The sequence below is a fragment of the Leopardus geoffroyi genome, chromosome A2 (assembly GCF_018350155.1).
Source record: "Leopardus geoffroyi isolate Oge1 chromosome A2, O.geoffroyi_Oge1_pat1.0, whole genome shotgun sequence".
Lineage (NCBI taxonomy): Eukaryota > Metazoa > Chordata > Mammalia > Carnivora > Felidae > Leopardus > Leopardus geoffroyi.
The window spans coordinates 125766375-125784688 of NC_059331.1; the positions used below are offsets into that span (position 1 = coordinate 125766375).

Here is an 18314-nt window from a genome sequence, read left to right on the forward strand (position 1 = left end):
GGGCTCAGTTGGTTGAGCATGGGACTCTTGATTTTGGTTCAGGTCAGGATCCCAAGGTCATGGGATCGAGCCCTGTGTTAGGCTCTGTGCTGAGCGTGGAGCCTGCTTAAGATTCTCTCTCTCTCTCTCTCTCTCTCTCTCTCTCTCTCTCTCTCCGCCCCCTCTGCCCCTTCCTCCCTTCACTCTCTCTCTAAAAAAATGTATAAAATGTATACACACACACGCACACACACACACATACACACACACACACAGACCTCTTAAAACTCAACAGTAAGGAAACAGCCCACTTAAAAATAGGCAAACTATCTGAACAGACAGCTAACCAGAGAAGATATATAGATAATGAACAAGCATATCAAAAGAAACATTATATGGCATTAGGGAATTGCAAATTAAAATGAGAAAGCACTACATACTTATTAGAATGACTAAAATCCAAACAACTGATGATACAAAATGCTAGTGATGTTTGTAGGAGTGCAAAATGGTACAGCCATTTTGGAAGATATTTTGGCAGTTTCTTAAAAAATTGAAAATACTCTTGGGACACGTGGGTGCCTCAGTTGCTTAAATGTCCAACTCTTTATTTCGACTCAGATCATGATCCCAGCATCTCAGATCATGATCCCATAGGATCAAATCCCGTGTCAGGCTCTGTGCTGACAGTGTGGAGCCTGCTTGGGATTCTTCCTTTCTCTCTCTTTCTCTCTCTGTTTCCCCCTCCCCTGCTTGCACACACACACTCTCTCAAAATAAGGACATAAAGATTAAAAACAAAGAGAAAATACTCTTATTGTGCAAGATAGCAATTGTGCTCCTAGATATATATCCAATTGAGTTGATGGCTTATGTTCACACAAACTTGCACAAGAATGTTATAGCAACTTTATTCATAATTGTCAAAAATTGGTAGTAAGATGTTCCTCAAATGCTGAAAGGATAAAAAAAAAACTTTGGTACTTCCATATCATGGAATACTATTTAACAATAAAACATAATGGGCTATCAAGCCATGAAAAGTCATGGGGGAATCTTACATGAACTTTGTAAGTAAAAGAAGTCAGTCTGAAAAGGCTACAGAAGTATGATAACTATATGATGTTCTGGAAAAGGGAAACTATGGAGACAGTAAAAATATCAGTGGTTGCTAGGGATTTGGCAAGATAGACTAGGTAAAGTACAAGGCATTTTCAGGACAGTGAAGCTTTTCTGTATGAATCATTGATAGGGGACATTATTCATTTGTCAAAACCCATAGAACTATACAACACAAGTATGGACTTTAATGGTAATGTATTGATATTGGATCATCAAATTTAACAAATGGACCACACTTAAGATGTTAATAATGGGGAAAAGTTGGGGATGGAGGTGGAAACTATCCTTTTTTCTATGAACCTAAAATTGCTCTAAAAAATAAAGTATATTAATTTTTTAAGTCAATCCAGGGATCCTCCTTTACATGAATCCAATCTGGTATTTTTCTAAATAAAATTTTTCTAAGTTTGCTGCATTTAAGTCTCAACTTCTGTGCAAGATTTTCTTTGGTTTTATATTTCCTAGGTCATTTTTGTCAGAATAGAGGGGTGGGGTAGTGAGAATTCAGACATATGTCCTCAATCTGCCATCTGTTATCCAAATGGTATCCCATATGTTGTTGATGTGTAGAATTTTCATTGTTGACATTTATGAATTGACTATAATTGTACTTTGATTTCCTTCTTGACTCAAGTTAATTACAAGGGTGTTTAAATTTCCAAGTGGTATTTAAAAAAAAATAACATGATACTGATTTCAGTTTTTATTGCTTGTTTTAAATATGCAAATTATATAAATTGTATAATTTTGAAATCTATTGAGGGATTTTTTTTTCTTGGTAGTTTATTTTATGATCAATTTTTGAAATGTTGCCTAGATATTTTACAATAATGTGTATTATTTTTTAAATGTGTTTAATTATTTCTATGTATTATTGTGTTTTATACTTGGTAAGTCTTTGAACATTTTAGTTATGCATATTTAGTATTATGTTACTTGTTACATATAAGTTTATTAATATTCTGTCATCATTATGTATTGTATCAATAAAAATAATCGCTTTGTCCCATGTAGTACAGTTTGCTTTGAATTTAATTTGTCAAATAGTAGTATTGTAGTAAATGCCTTCTTTTGATTTTAGTTTTTCCTATGCCTTTGGCCATCACTCTATTTTTAAACTTTGATAATAATTTGGACTGCGAGGCTTATTTTCAACACAGTATACAGTTAGATTTGTGGAAGGGTCTTGTACATAGTCTTTGTTTTAGTTAAGGAGGTTAAGTCATTTATATTTATTGAGATAGTGTTTGGTGTTATTTAAGTCACCTCATTTTAATCTTTCTGTGTTAATTTTTTTATTTACATGTTTTTTTTTCCTTCCTGCTTGGTTGTTAATTGTGGTAGGCTGAAAAATGGCACCTCCAAATCCATTTCTAATCCCTGAAACCTATGTATATTACCTTATATGGCAAAAAAGGACTCTGCAGATGTAATTAAGTCCAGGAATTTGAAATGGGGAGATTATTCTGGATTATCTTGATGAGTTCAAGTGTAATTACATATATCCTTTATTAAAGGGAAGGGGGGAGATTTGACAGACAGAAGAGCCATTGTAACCGTAGACTCAGAGATGAGATTGGTGTGGCCACGAGTCAAAGAATACTGGCAGCCACCTTCAGCTGAAAGAGGCAAGGAATGGATTCTCCTCTGGGGCTTGTGGAGGGAGGGTGGCCCTGCCAACACCTTAATTTTTGACCCAGTGTAACTGATTATGGACTTCTAGTCTCTAGAAGTGTAAGAAAGTGCATTTATGCTGGTTTAACCATGAAGCTTGTGGTGATTTGTTACAATAGCCGTAAGAAGCTAATAAATTATTTTCCCCCCTTTTATTTTATGTCATAGCTTATCTTTAATTTTTAAATGTAATATGTCTCTATCAAAGTAAAAAACAACAGAGATGTCTAAAATGACCAAATGGAAATATATAATAATATGATTTCTTTCCTTCTACTCTCTCTTCTCACTCAATTCCCCAGATTTTTCCCTGGAATGTTTCCTAACTATATTCATAATGATGTTGTAAACATTTTGTGGGATTTGGGGGGACTCATTGCTTACCATAGCTATTATTATTCAATCCTGTCCCTCTTCTAGAGTTCTTAATTTTTAAACAATGCTCAGTCAGCAGAAATATTTCCTCAAGGAAGATTTTTCAGGAGATTATGTGATGTTATACTTTCTTTTTTTATACATTTAAGAAAACTATTCTGTGCCTTGGCACAGAAATGATATTTACAAAATTCTTGGATCATAATTTTTCTTTCAAAACTCTGAACATGTTTTTATGCTGTTTTCTGGCATTTATTTTTGTAAAAAAGAGGCATGACAATTTGAGATGCATTTCTTTTATGTAACCTTTAATTTTTTTTTTACCCTGCCTACATGTTTGAAGACCCTTGAAATTAACTACTCTTTTTGACTGTCTGAAAGTACATCTCTTTGTGTTAACATCGCCTACTCCTCCAGCCACTCCTTATTGTGACCTTTTTCGTCTTGCTTCAAATTCTGAACTTGTGTTGGCAAGTTCCTCACGGTCACAATCACTCAACACAGTCAAAGATGGCTGAGATTCTTGCGACCTTCTCACCAAGACGTTCCATCCCATAGAGTTCTGCCCTTGGGAGCTTTCTTTCTCATATTCCTCGAATGCCACCTCCTATGCTGTGTGTGGCCATCCTTAATAGTTCTGAATTCATAGGTCACATGTACAAATCCCACTTTTCTCTAAGAAGGCTGTTGTCTAAATTTTTTGGTTAAATTTGGCCAAAATTCTTCTCCCTGTCCATATTGCCTCTTTTTAGCAAGAGGAGAATTTCTTCTTATATCCCTCAGGAAAGCCTTCAATCTTTAATCAGAACTCCCACCCTGTGGCACCTTCCACAACATTAGTGCCAGGACGCATTTGCGGTGGTGTTATACAAATAAAAATAATAGAGGACAATAACATGGTTGATTGTTATTTTTCTGAATGAGAGAAAGAACAATAAGGTATAAATTCAGACAAAAGTTATTGCCAAAGTCACGGTATTTCTATTTTGTTTTTAGGAGAGATTCAGACACTCACCCTTAGACTCTGGTCTTTGAGTTATTCTTCCCTGCTCTGGAATTGATCCAAAGGTTACAAAGCAGAGATATGACTAGACTCTTGGTATAAATAAGGCTCAAAGTTACCTGAAAACTTTCCACCTTGATCATTCTTTCAGAAATATTTCATTTAATTACATTTTGATTATGCTTTTAACATGAGAGATGTTAACCTCTTATATCCCAATTTCCTTCTCTGCAAACTATGCAAATAACACTGTACTCAGGATAATTAAAGGGCATGAGTAAGGTTAATAAAAGAGAGGGTGGGAAGGAGGAAGGGGGGAACCCAAGGACTGGCCTTAATGAACAGTTATACCAGAGAAGTGGAGGAGGAAGTGAGCTCTGAGACTGTCAACGCAGATGATGATAAATGATTCTAAACAGCACATGGGCTCCCAGAAACCAGATCCCTTCCATTGTCTCTCAACAACTCACACTGATAAAAGGCAAATGAACGTTTGTTTCTAATTATTCTGGAATGTCAATTGTGGCAGGGAAAATTAGGTTAGCTTTAAAAGTCAATTACAAACAAATGTACCATGCAAATGTCAAGAGAGACTGATCCTGAGATGTGGAGTCTCCAAGAAGCCAAATGAATGAGTGAGGAAGGGTGATCTGGAAGCATTCTCCCCAGCTACGACTAACAATGACAAGTGCAGCACCAAGAACAGCAATCTGCTTGTAGACACAGGGAGTGAATCATTTCTCTCCCTCACCCAAACTTCATCCCTCCCTAGGTTTGGTGTGCAGGTTTCTCAATAGCACAGAACATTCTTCTTCCCATTGTGTGGATTCCCTCACTTCCATGAAGTCATGCACCCCCTCTCGTTTCTGTCTTCAGGTTGTGCTGCTCTATGCCTCTACCTATGTCCTGGTGTCCCTCAGCATAGACAGATACCATGCCATCGTCTACCCCATGAAGTTCCTGCAAGGAGGTGAGCTGGCTCAACCAAGCACTATTCTGTAAGAAATCATCCTTGGGTGAGAGTGGGATTGTTCTCACTAATATCGTCTATGGTTCTTTTCCTCCCACTTTCTCCTTCTCTGCTTTCTTTCTATTTAATGGGTCTGATTGTCCATAAAGATGTAGAAAGAGAGGCAGGATGACTGGGGAAATGCTGATGGTTCCCACGGATGGTCAAGAGCTACTAGGGAAGGTGGTTTGCTGGGCCCACTTTGTGACCATTTCCCTTGACCCTAATGCCTCTGGCCTCTTCCTTTAGAGCAGTGTTGACACATACACCTCTCCCAAGAAATGAATATTCCCACTTCAACTTGCTCATTTTCCAGAAACAAGCACCTTGCCCTCTGTACTCCCAAACCATAGAAATAATTGGAAAGGTTTTTTTAATTCATAACAATACTGGAAACAAAGAACATTCTCCTTGATCCAGTGGTAGTAAGGAATCCTTAGGAGGACGCAGATGGGTCAGAGGGAAGACTGAAGCCACACGGTTGCCAGTACCCACAGGCTACAGTAATGTGGGTGAAGTGTTAAGATTGTGTAAAGGCCCAGGGCAGGAAGGACTCAAGGAAACTAACGGGTGATTTCTGGAGCACAACAAGGAGGGTTGATCACTGCATGTTTCCTTTCCCTTTGGCCTCCCCTGCCCTAGAGAGGCAACAGGGATGGAGGTCTCTTCCTCCTAATCGTGGGGGTGTTGGATTTGGAGAGACGGAGTTGGGGGTCTTAGGAATCAATGAGTCCTTGGAGGGGTGATGGGTACCTAGTCATGAGACTAATTATCCATTACTCTGCCCATGGGCAGAGCTTACTTTCCTCCATGACCCCTGAAAGCAAGTAATAACCCAATGTTCAGTGACCCATACCACGCTTTCCCAAGCAGCCCATGAAAACTTATGAAATGAAGAACCTAACGTGAAATCTTGACTACAAAGATGAGGTGCAATCAAATATAGAAAATGGGACAAAAGTCAAAACGTGGCCAATAGATAATACTTTAAAATACCATTCTGTGTAGTTTACAACTAAGAAAGCAAAATGAACAGAACAAGCAGAACGTTAGAATAAGTAGAATTAATGTCATCAGAATCTATTGAATATATCAGATAATATTGGCACATGTGCCCTTTGACATAGGAATTCTACTTTTTGGTATCTTCTCTTGACAAACACCCACATGCATGCAAGTATGCACACATGTCGTTTATGGTAATGTTGCTTAGAATAGCAGGGATTCCCTCGTTGGAGGAATGGCTGGCTAGCCTATGTAGAAGTTTCAGTAGCTTAGATTTATTGATTGCATACTATATTCCATTCACGATTCTAAGCTCTTTATGAATGTTAGGTACTTTAATTCTTACAACATCTCTGGGAGATAGATGCTATTATTATCTGAATCTTATAGTCTGGACAATTGCAATTCAGATAGTTAAAGTAACTTGCCTAAGATCACACAGCTGGTAGGTGTAGGGGCAAGGTTTGAACCCAAGACAGCATGGGTGTCTTTGACTACCATATATCCTGCCTCTCAATGAGGCATTGGGATAGCAATGGATAGAAAAAAAAAAAAAAGAAAGAAAGAAAGAAAGAAAGAAAAGAAAAGAAAAGAAAGGAAAGTAATAAGCAATTGCTTCCAAGGACACACACCAAATAGTCCTCACTTCTGGGGATGGGATTTGGACTAGTCATAGTGACCACAGGGACTTACATACAAGAAGGTATATTGATGTGTTGTGTGCAGTTAAAACCAATTTAAAAATATAATTTACACCTGTTTTAGGCTTTTTCTAGGGTTGTTTGTTTGTGTGTGTGTGTGTGTGTGTGTGTGTGTGTGTGTGTGTGAAGGTACGTGACCACTACTGAGCTTTCTAGGCACTACCATTGGCTCAGTGATTATGATAAAGAAGGAAGCAGGGAGTGAGATGAAGGAAAATGGGGAAACATTTTATGCTCTATACGAAAGTGTGATATACTTATTCATTCATCTATTTATTTACGCCCAGTAGGCCCCAGGAAGGTTTGAGTGGGGACATACAAAAAACACATACACCAGGGTATTTCAAAGTGCAGGAATATGAGTGAAGGGAAATCATATAATAAAACATGTGAGAGGTGTCTCAGGATGCTTGGCAGAAGGTGGAGGCTTAGGGAATCCGTAGACAGAAGGAAAACATGGTCAGTTACCCATGTCACCATACTCATTAGATTAAAAAAAAAATCAAATGTTTAGCTCATGGAAGATATGATGAGTTCTAGAAACACTGCAATATTATGAACAGTGTCCTAAATTACAGAAAAGGCAGGAATGAATATCACAGTGTTCTGTTAAAGATGTAAAGCAATTTATTTCCTCACTACAAAATTAATAGAGGTTCAGTGTTGGGCACTTAGAAAATAATCATCTCCAATGGCTTCGGGGAAAGATGGAAGTTGGAAATCGACATTAACTGTTTTCCCTTCCTCGCTGCCAATTCCTCTGAAGTCATGGAAGAGCCATAGAAATCGAGGACACTTGGGGTGCCTCGGTGGCTCAGTCTGTTAAGTGTCTGACCTTGGCCCCGGTCAAAATAGAGGAGACCTGGAGCTGGGTGGGAGCCAAGGAAAGAAGCCATCCAAATCCCAGAAACTTCAAGGAATTCCTAGCACACATGGGTGCCACACCCCCAGGAAGGCTGTATGGCTGTGCAGGAGTTTGGGGGAGAGGTACAGGTGAGAACAGGGAACCCGATGCTAGAGTCTCTGGATGTCACAGCTCATTGGAATTTAAGGGCAGCCCTGAGGGGCAGAGCTAAGGGTTTACGTGACTGAACAAAGAGAAGACAACAGAAAGCAATTCCCCACCAGGCAGCACACCTTTGTGGAGAACAGGAGCAGGTGGAAGCCACACAGAGTCACATGTGGCTTTGCAGCCACAAGGCAATGACAACTAAAGCAAAGGAAGGAGAGGGGAAGGGGAGGCCACATTTTACTGATTTTTTTTTTAATGCTTTTTACTAAAGTGGTAGTTTCCTTAGCCAGCCACTCCAGAGAAGTTGACGCTTCAAGGCCCTTTAGGATAAATAAATATAAGAACAATTAGGAAAACATCTGTTAATAATGAAGAGAAATATGTCATGCCAGATATTAAAACATAATATAAAAGTTTGATAATTTTAAAAAAACATGATACTGAAACCAGAATAATGTATGGAAAGCATATGGAATAATGTCAATTAGAAAAGAATGAATTACTCAGTATATGGTGTTATTATAGTTGTCTAACCACTTAAAAAACCACTTAAAAATATTAGACTGCTAGGGGCGCCTGGGTGGCTCAGTCGGTTAAGCGTCTGACTTCAGCTCAGGTCACGATCTCGCGGTCCGTGAGTTCGAGCCCCGCGTCAGGCTCTGGGCTGATGGCTCGGACCCTGGAGCCTGCTTCTCATTCTGTGTCTCCCTCTCTCTCTGCCCCTCCCCCATTCATGCTCTGTCTCTCTCTGTCCCCAAAATAAATAAACATTAAAAAAAATATATATGAGACTGCTATCTGCCACAGCTAATTATAAAGTAAATGCCAGTTGGATTGAAAAAAGTAAAAATTTTAAACTTGAAAGGGGATGAGTATGAGTAAAACTTTTTTTTTAGTTTTGGTGAGAGAAAGATCTTCCTAGGAATAACACCCAAGGCAGAAACAATAAGGGAAATAAATGTTGTTTTCACTACATCAGAACTTTAAAACTATTTATACAAATAATAAATATTGTACACATACTTAAGAAGCAAAATGACAAGTGAGAAAATATTTGTATACAACAGACAAAGGGGTAATATCATTTTTGTAAAGAACTGTGGCAAGGATAGAAGAACATACCAATAGAAAAAGTGGGCGAAGAACATGAACAAATTATTAAGAAACAAAGAAAAATGAGCAGACCATATATAGAAATACTCTTTTGGACCACTAACTAAACAATTGCAAGAATTAAACACTTGGATATGAAATCTTACCAAGGAGGTAACAAGAGTTAGAGGGGGAATCTTCTCCGGGTTGGGAGGATATAACAAGATAGTCGTGTCTGTAGACTTCTGGCGGGAGCCATTAAGTTGTAGACACTTCTGGGAGAAATTTAATAATATTTGCCAAAATCTGTTTCTAAGACTTTATCCTAAGGCAATAGCAGTACAAAGAGATACATATAAATTATTTGTAATAAAAATAATCAGAAACAATTTAAATACTTAATAAGAGGCTATGGATAAAATTGCAGTTTAGTGTAACCAGTGGGGGGGGAAATGTATCAGTGCTTTTCAAATTATATTTCACACACTGGCCCCGGAGGGCTCATTTTGTAGACCTGCTCCAAGACAGGCCTGGAAGCTTCTGGCTGTCACCTAGCCTCAACCTGAGCTACCCGGGCATCCTGCACTGGGCCCAGGAGAAAATTAACATTTGATGAAAGGCTTTCACTGCCTGAAAAACTCTGAATGCCGCTTGTGTAGATGTAGACATGAAAAGATGTCATAAAATTTTTTGACAAAAGATTTTCTTGACACGATAAGATGGTCATAAAATTTTTTCCAGGGAAAAAAATTAGGTTGAAAATCAGCATATATATTATGTTCTCATTTTTATATGTGTAATCTATTGTATTGTATATGAATGCACTATCAAAATTTAGTCTGGCTATTTCTGGGTGGTGCCACCAAGGACTTTTTTTTCTTCTCTGTGCTTCTATTTCTCTGCTAGTATGTCTGTAATTATCATGTGTAACTTCCATTGATAAAAACAAAGAAGGTAGAGGCTTCTACCTTTTATGATGCATAAAAGGTAGAGGCTAAGACAGAAGTACAGAATTGGACAAGAGCACTTTGAACAAGAAGCTGCCTTCCTATGGGTAGGAGACACAGGCAACTTTGAAGGTAACAGAGGATGGCCTACCTAATACCCAGACTGCATTTCATCTGTTCTGTCCCTGAGTGTTAAGCCCCAAACAGTCACTCTTTATAGCAGATGGGCTCCGCTGATCAGAAGGTCAACAGTCTTACCACTGCTGTGTGTTTGCTGGTGACACATCTGACTGGGGACTTCCCGGTACAGCCCAGCACCTGTATGAGAAAAGTAATTCCAAGCATGTGCCCTGGGTGGACTCTGGGGACACATTTTTAGTACCTTGGTGGAATTAATTCTAAAGCATGGTTTCCTATTCTTTGAATCTGATTACTTCCTTGCCCATTCCTTTCACAAGTGAATACATTGTTAGCCCGTCAAGTGGAATCTGAGTGGGGCCCGGGAGCTGCAGATCACTCTTAAAAGTCCAGGCTCTAGGACCTACAGAAGATAAAATTTGAATTTTAACCAGCGAAAGAACAAGAGCATGCAGGAACAGTTACTAATGCTGTCGAGGTCTGCAGAAACCCAGCAGGGATCACATCCCTCTGATCAAGAGGAAAAGCCTTCCAGCCATCTCACTTGCTCTCTCAATCCCATCCTGCTCTGTGCTTATTTCCTCACCAAATTCCCATGGCTTTTTCTACCCAGAACAACTTTCCTCTATTCCTCCAGGAACCAACTCCCTTACGTTGTCAACCACATCACAGTAGGTTCCCTCCACCCTCTGCCTCCTGAGATCCCTGGTCCTCCTAACATCTCTGAAAAGGATGCTTCTCAGCCTTCCTTCTGAGAACATCAAGGCGTGGGGGTGGTGTTGACATTTTCCTATCTCCCTGGATCACTTCTAGCTCCCTTCTCCTCCATTACTGCATGTGCACTAGTCTGTTCCTTTGATGCTCATGTTACCATGATTGCCTTCTACAATGTTCCCTCTGTCTGACCACACAGCCATGCTCCTCGCCCAGTGAAGATGTCAGACACTATTCTCAGTCTCTTTCTCACCTTTCATACTGTCCTCATCTTGGGTGATTTTGATGTCTACATGAACAAACCATCCAACTTCTCTTTCCTTTGAGCAGAAAAGCAAGCCAAGGTCCTCATCATGATTGCCTGGACCCTCTCTTTCCTCTTCTCCATTCCCACCCTGATCATATTTGGAAAAAGGAAACTCTCTAATGGTGAAGTACAGTGCTGGGCACTGTGGCCTGACGACTCCTACTGGACCCCATACATGACCATCGTGGCCTTCCTGGTGTATTTCATCCCTCTGACAATCATCAGGTAAGGGGCCAGCAGTCCAGATCCATGGATTTCCTGGTTCGCCAATTCCTGCTCTCCTTCCCTACAGGTCTTTCATTGTTCCTGGTGTCCTTGAGGGAAGTGGCCAGACCACAAGATTTCATCTAAACTTACTGTTTATCAAGCCCAACTTCTCCAAAGTAGAGTGAAAGAAGGGAACTAATATTTCCTGAGTATGTACTATGGGGCAGGCATTGTGCTAAGTGGTTAACAATTGTCCCATTAACCACATTACAACTCTATGAAAGAACTGTTGTCTGCATTTTATGTGTGGTAAAACTCAGGCTCAGAGAGGTCAACTTGCCCAACATGGCACAGGATTTAAACATGAGTTTTTCTGATTTCATGCCTGTTCTCTCTCCTATAGCATGTAGTCTTTCGAATATAAGACATAGTGCCAGTTTCAGAGACCTTATAATTGGAAAGATAGGCAAACTTGAAACAAAACTGAGCAAAAAAGGAAAAAAAGGCAATATACACAAAAACTATGCTAGAAAGTGTGGGCAATGAGGTCCGTTAATGGCAGGGAACACTTGTTGGAAGCCACCGTTGAAGGAGAGAGGAAAGCAGGCTCCCTGGTGACTGGGGGTTAGAGTAAGTGTGGTGACAGGGAAAGGGAAGGCAGGCGGTGCCAGTAGGGGAGGGGAGAAGTTGGCAAAAAGCTCTTTCTGGTGGGGTGAGGCTCGATTATAAAGGGCCTTAACCACCAAACCATAGGTGATTTGTCCTGCAGCCAACGGTGGCCACTGATGGTCTTTCAGCAGAGAAGACCACAGCCACCTGGAAAGGCAGGGTCTCACTAGTCATATGGCAGGATCGCCTCTGACAACGTGGCTCTGTGCGGGTGGATGAGATGGGATTGAGGGAGACTCTGGCATGTTGAGTGTGTATGTGGCCAGGCTGATCCTGTTTTGAGTGTCCTCAAGCTTGTCATGGAGCGTCCCATAATTTCTCCTGGTTGAAGGAAGATCAGCCTTTGGTTTCGGATCATATAAATAATGATGCAATAAAAATCTTTGTATTTAAATTTATTCATGAGTCCCTGATTATTCCTTCAGAACCCATTCTAGTGGAATTCTTAGATCAAAGATGATGCTCATTTTTAAGACTTTAGATGCATATTCATAAGCTGCCCTATAGAAAAGATGTATTCCTGCCAACAGCAAAAAAGAGCTCTGATTCTTCTTCCCTTGACCCAATGGAAGATGACATCACTTCTTTATTAAATCTTTGTCAAACATAGAGGTTGTGAAAAAGTGTCTTACCGGGGCACTTGGGTGGCTCAGTCAGTTAAGTGTCTACCTTCGGCTCAGGCCATGATCTCACAGCTCATGAGTTCGAGCCCTGCGTCGGGCTCTCTGCTGACAGCTCAGAGCCTGGAGCCTGCTTCAGATTCTGTGTCTCCCCCTCTCTCTACCCCTCCCCTGCTCATGCTCTGTGTCTCTCTGTCTCTCAATAATAAATAAATGTTAAATTAAAAAAAAAAGAAAAAGTATCTCACCATTTTAATATGCATTTCTTTGATTATTAATTAAGTGTATTAAGTATTTTTCAAGTGTTTTCTGACATTATGGGAATCACGTATTCTTGCTCTTTGCTCATCTTCAGTCTCATAAAATCCCAAAGCTGGAAAAATGTTATCCATCACATAGTCCAGCCCCTGAATTTTTCATAAAAGCAGGGTTAAAAGAAGCAAAATGACTCACCCAGCATCAGAGGTGGAGCTGGGCAGGATGGTGATCCCATAGCCAGCCCAGCAGCCTTGCTGAGGTTGGAGATTGCCCAGTCATCTCTGCTGAACTGACAAATTGACGTCTACGTTATTTCAACGTACTGCCTCCTTTCTACCAAGTTGAAGTTGGGAGGAATCCTGAAGGAAAGATGAAGGGTATTTAGACAACCAATCAAAAGTAAGTCATAGCATCGTTGGAAAGGGGCACATGGAAGAGGAGGGCGACTAGTCGCAGGGGTGAGCATTTGGGAGGAAGCGGCTTCCGCCGTCTGTCACACAACTGACACATCGATTTCAGTGGCAGTGTATGTCCTTGTTCTCTCTTGATTGATTTCCCATCAGTTCGCGAAATCAGTCAAAACCCCTGCTCAGCAGGGTGAATACAGTATGCGAACCACATGGCTCCCACTGTGCTGTCTGGCCAGATCTGTCACGCGGCTCTTTCACTGTCCCTAATCTTCCCCCATCAATTCAAGCTGCTTCTTCCCATCAGGACCTCTCAAACTTGCCTACAGCCCAACTTGTGTGTTCTTGTAGTGTCCTTGGAAAAAGCTAAGTGTAATTTGATGATGAAGGGATGATTTCAAAAGCGAGTTTCACTCAGCCCTCATCCTTCTCCTTGCTCCCTAGCTGTGGTAGAACGATGGAGATTCAGAGTGACCTCCCTCCAACCTTGAGCTTCTCTGAAGGGTTTCCTATCTGCTCAGTTAGGAGCTTCACTCTTTCATGGTCAGGCTCCTCCTGTTGGAGAAAGAACTTCTCTCAGGGGGATATGGCTCCACCCCATCAGCTCCTCCTCCCTTCTTTTTTGTTTTGTTTTGTTTTTCAATTTTAGAGAGAGAGTGAGAGAGAGAGAGAGGGGTAGAGGAGAAGAGAGTGGGGAGGGAGAGAGAATCCTGAGCAGGCCCCACACTGAGCATGGAGCCAGACTGGGGGCTCGATCCCATGACCCAGGGACCATGACCTGAGTGGAAATCAAGAGTCCAGTGCTCAACTGACTGAGCCACCCAGGAGCCTCTTCTCCTCCCTTGACACAAGACCAGGCCTAAATGGAATCCCGTGAGGAATTTATTTATTTATTTATTGTTTTCCAGCTAGCTCCTTGGATAACTTGTAACAATTTCATATCTCTCAGAGCTAAAGTTCACCGTTGTTGTTTTTAGTTTTCCTTCTTAACCACACTGTGGATCCTTGCGTTTGATTCTTTTGCTTATAGTTCTTTTAGGTAAAGTTAAACTTTCAATTCCAAGCTTAAGTAGACAAAAGAAACAACTCAAATAAGATGCTCATTCACTTTATGAACCATGCCTCATGCTTCATTGTTCTTCAGGCATGATACACACGTACATATATATACATATACATACATACATACATACATACATATATCCTTACCAAATTGAGAGGCAAAAAATACATACGTCATTGTTTTAACTTGTGTTTTTTTCATTACGGATGAGATTTTGAAAATTTAATATGTACATTATCATTTTTTATTTTTTAAGTAAATTACATATTTTATTCTTTTACCCATTTTTTTCTCAGTTTTATTTTGTTTTCTCTCTTATTTTCAAAGATATTCTTTAAGTAATGAGCTTTTCATGTTTTCAATCATTGAGGATATTTTCCTAGTTTGTCATTTGCCTTTTCATTTTGAATATAGTTTTATTTTGCTTTTGGTTGATATGACTGACATAATTATGAAAGGGGGAGACAGCATGAATTAAAAAAATCAGAAATGAGAAAGTCTTGGGTGCCTGGGTGGTTCAGTCAGTTAAGCGTCCGACTTCAGCTCAGGTCATGACCTCGCGGTGAGTTCGAGCCCCGTGTCCAGCTCTGTGCTGACCGCTCAGAGCCTGGAGCCTGCTTCAGATTCTGTGTCTCCCTCTCCCTCTGCCCCTCCCCTGCTCATGCTCTCTCTCTGTCTCAAAAATAAATAAAAACATTAAAAATAAATAAATAAAAAATAAATAAAAAATAAAGAAATGAAAAAGTCAAATGAATAAATTTAAAAAGTTAAAAGAATCGTAGGAAAGCATATGCAAAACTTTGTATAAATGCAGGAGAAAATATGAATGAAATGTATATGGCTTCTCTCTAATACACCCACGTCTCACACTGTCGTGTATGCACATTTACTCATGCTTTTCTTTACATTGTTGCCTTCCATTTCTTTCTTAGGAAACTGCCTCTTCCATATACTTATTTCTACTTTGATTTAACTTTAAACATTTTTAAAAAAATTTTTTTAACATTTATTTATTTTTGAAACAGAGACAGAGCATGAACAGGGGAGGGTCAGAGAGAGGGAGACACAGAATCTGAAACAGGCTCCAGGCTCTGAGCTGTCAGCACAGAGCCCGACGCAGGGCTCGAACTCATGGACCGCGAGATCATAACCTGAGCCGAAGTCAGCCGCTTAACCGACTGAGCCACCCAGGTGCCCTAAAACATTTTTTTAATGTTTTATTTATTTTTGAGACAGAGAGAGACACAGCATTAGTGGGGGAGGAGGAGTAAGGGGGGAGACACAGAATCCAAAGCAGGCTCCAGGCTCTGAGCTGTCAGCACAGAGCCTGATACGGGGCTTGAACTCATGACCCATGAGACCATGACCTGAGCCGAAGTCAGATGCTTAACTGACTGAGCCACCCAGGCACCCCGATTTAACTTTTTAATAATTTATTATTTTAGTTAGTTGAAAATTATTTCTGTGTTGGGAGTACATTAAAAATGTCACTTTAAAAAAACATATTTGATTTGATTTGACAATTGCCCCAATAGCATTTAGTTCTGATGTTACATATGAATTAGAGATCTAACTTGAATTTGTTTTTTTTTAATGTTGGTCATTTGTCCCCACACTTTTCACTGAATAATCTATCTTTTCTCCATGGTATGAAACAGCAATTCTATCATATGCATGTTTATATTATAAATACTCTCATTGTTTCTGGGCTTGTTAGTCTCTTCAGTTTGTTTTTATCTTCTTTTTTCTTTATCTTGAGAGATATTCTTTATACAATAACCTTTTTCTTTTTTTACGAGTTGCAAATATGTCCCTAGTTTGTCATTTGCTTCTTCATTTCAAATATGGTTTTATTTTCAGTTCATCGTAATTGCCATAATTAGGAAAGGAGAGAACATAGAAATAAGTAGGTTAGGTGCTTTTTTGCCACTAATTCCACATTGTTTTCATTATTATAGCATTATATACATTTAATATCTGTTAGGACAAGATGGCTTGTCTTTCTCAAAGGTCCCCTGGCTATTTCAAGGGAGTTACTGATGTTCTTCCCTTCACGCACTTCTCCAGCCAGAACAAACAGGGACGTCCCTCACTCCTCTCATTCCTGTGCCTTTGTGCACATCATTCCTTGTGCCTAAGCACTCCTCCACACTCACCCTGCCTTGCTTCTGGAAACTCACTTCATATTCTTCATTTGTCCCTCCACACACCACCTCCACACAGAGCTGCTGCTGCCAGTCCTGGGCCAAATAGTGCCTCAGCTGTTCACCCATAGCCTCCAACCTCAGCTCGTCCCTGTTGCCATAAAGGCTTCATGGTAGTGTAATCACCTGCTTGTGCGGCTGTATCTCTTGAGTATAGAACTTTGTCTCTTAATTTCTGGATTCCAAATCCAGCACACCATAAAGGCCCAATGGACAAACTGCCCCAATCACAGGACAGAGATGCTGTGTCACTCTCTCTCTCTCTTACGCACACACACACACACACACACACACACCTATCATGGAAATTTCTGGCTACTTAGTACCTAGATCTGTTTCTGGCATATGGCAGATCCTTCATTAATATTTGTGAAAGGAAAGAAGGAAGGGAGAAAGGAAAGGGAGAGAGGATGAAAGGCAGAGACGGGGGGTGGCGGGAAGAAGAGAAGAAGGAGTTATATTGCCTGTGGCAAACTTTCAGGAGAGCTGTGTATGAATAAAGATTTAGCTGCTCTGCCATTAATTAAATCAAGCCTCCCAGGACTTGAAATCACAGTGACTGACAATAAAGGCAATACAATGTTTTTCTGGGTCAACACAACTCCTGTTATTTTAAAATTTGCTTCACATAACTGTCTAACTGTTGCTGGGAAGGTTATTAGCCCCGGTGTAATTGCTTTAGTTTAGCTGTGGTTATTTTCTTGTGACTTAATTGATTTCTCATTTTTCTATCATTTTTATCTCTGTGACATAAAGATAGAGGCATAAAAGATCCATGGCCAACGACTGCAAAGTAGTAAGTGGAAAAAAGCACATTTGTCATAGAGCACTGATTTGTGTTACATGAAAAAAAAAATCCATTTATTTTGCTTGGGGAATGGAGTTCAGACTGTGGGAAAGCCCTATGCTAAGGTTGGTACAGCCCAGTAGAGTTCATGGCTATGGTGGGTAAAAGGACCCAGGGGCTGGCCAGCACTGTCCCTGGGCATGAGGTCCAAGGTCAAGGAGAATGACCCATGATATTAGTAAAGGAAGTGATATACCATATGGTGTTACCTGAGGGGTGGCAAGAGTTATACCTTTTGAAAAAGCATTCTCACTAATTTGCTAGGTTAGGGTAGATGTTTGTGACGGGCTTTCCAATATCCATTCCACAATAAGCTGCTCATGGTCGCCTCTCCCCTCAGTATGTGAATGGTTTGGGAATGGCCAGGTGACCAATTGTAGCCAATGAGATGTGAGGGAGTGTTTCAGACAAGCTTTTGGGAAAGATTTCCCCATTCTTAGGGATCAAGCCCAGGAGAGGACAGCTTCTCATCTTCTGGACATTGCTGTCTCTGCATTGACACCTAGAACTGCTGTAGTCTGACTCAGGGAGACACCTACACTGAAAAGAAAAGAGACAGGGATGGAAGGAATGCAGATTTGACCCTCTGAAGTTACAATTGTGGAAGATAAGAAATATTCTAATTTCTTAGAACAATTTGAGTTGGGAGTTTTCTGTAACTTGCTACAAAAAGCATCCTAACTGATACCCAACTGTCCATACTTGCTGGTTCCAGACATCAGTGAATTCATCTGAACTACTGAAGTCACCAGAGTGAACTCTTCTGAGAAATCTCAGTTAATTCTGTAGTGCCGAGTGAGTTAGTAAAGGCATTCCTTTGACTTTCTCTGTCCAGGAGCCCATTAAACATGGTGTCAATGGATTGTGTATATCAGGACTCTCACATTTTTCTTAGTTTCTTAAGTATCATGCTCTTTCTACATTCTCCCCCCAAAGTTACTTCTGCCTTCATGTCTCCCAG

The 18314-nt window shown here is 40.2% G+C and overlaps 1 protein-coding gene across 1 annotated transcript in view; it reads left to right on the top strand.

The window, feature by feature from the left end:
• NPSR1 (neuropeptide S receptor 1) overlaps positions 1-18314 on the top strand; it is a 154704-nt gene that overhangs the window by 102395 nt on the left and 33995 nt on the right. The window contains exons 4-5 of the mRNA XM_045495285.1: positions 5030-5123; positions 11102-11303. Of these exons, the coding sequence (XP_045351241.1) occupies positions 5030-5123; positions 11102-11303 (296 nt within the window). The remainder of the gene's footprint in view (positions 1-5029; positions 5124-11101; positions 11304-18314) is intronic.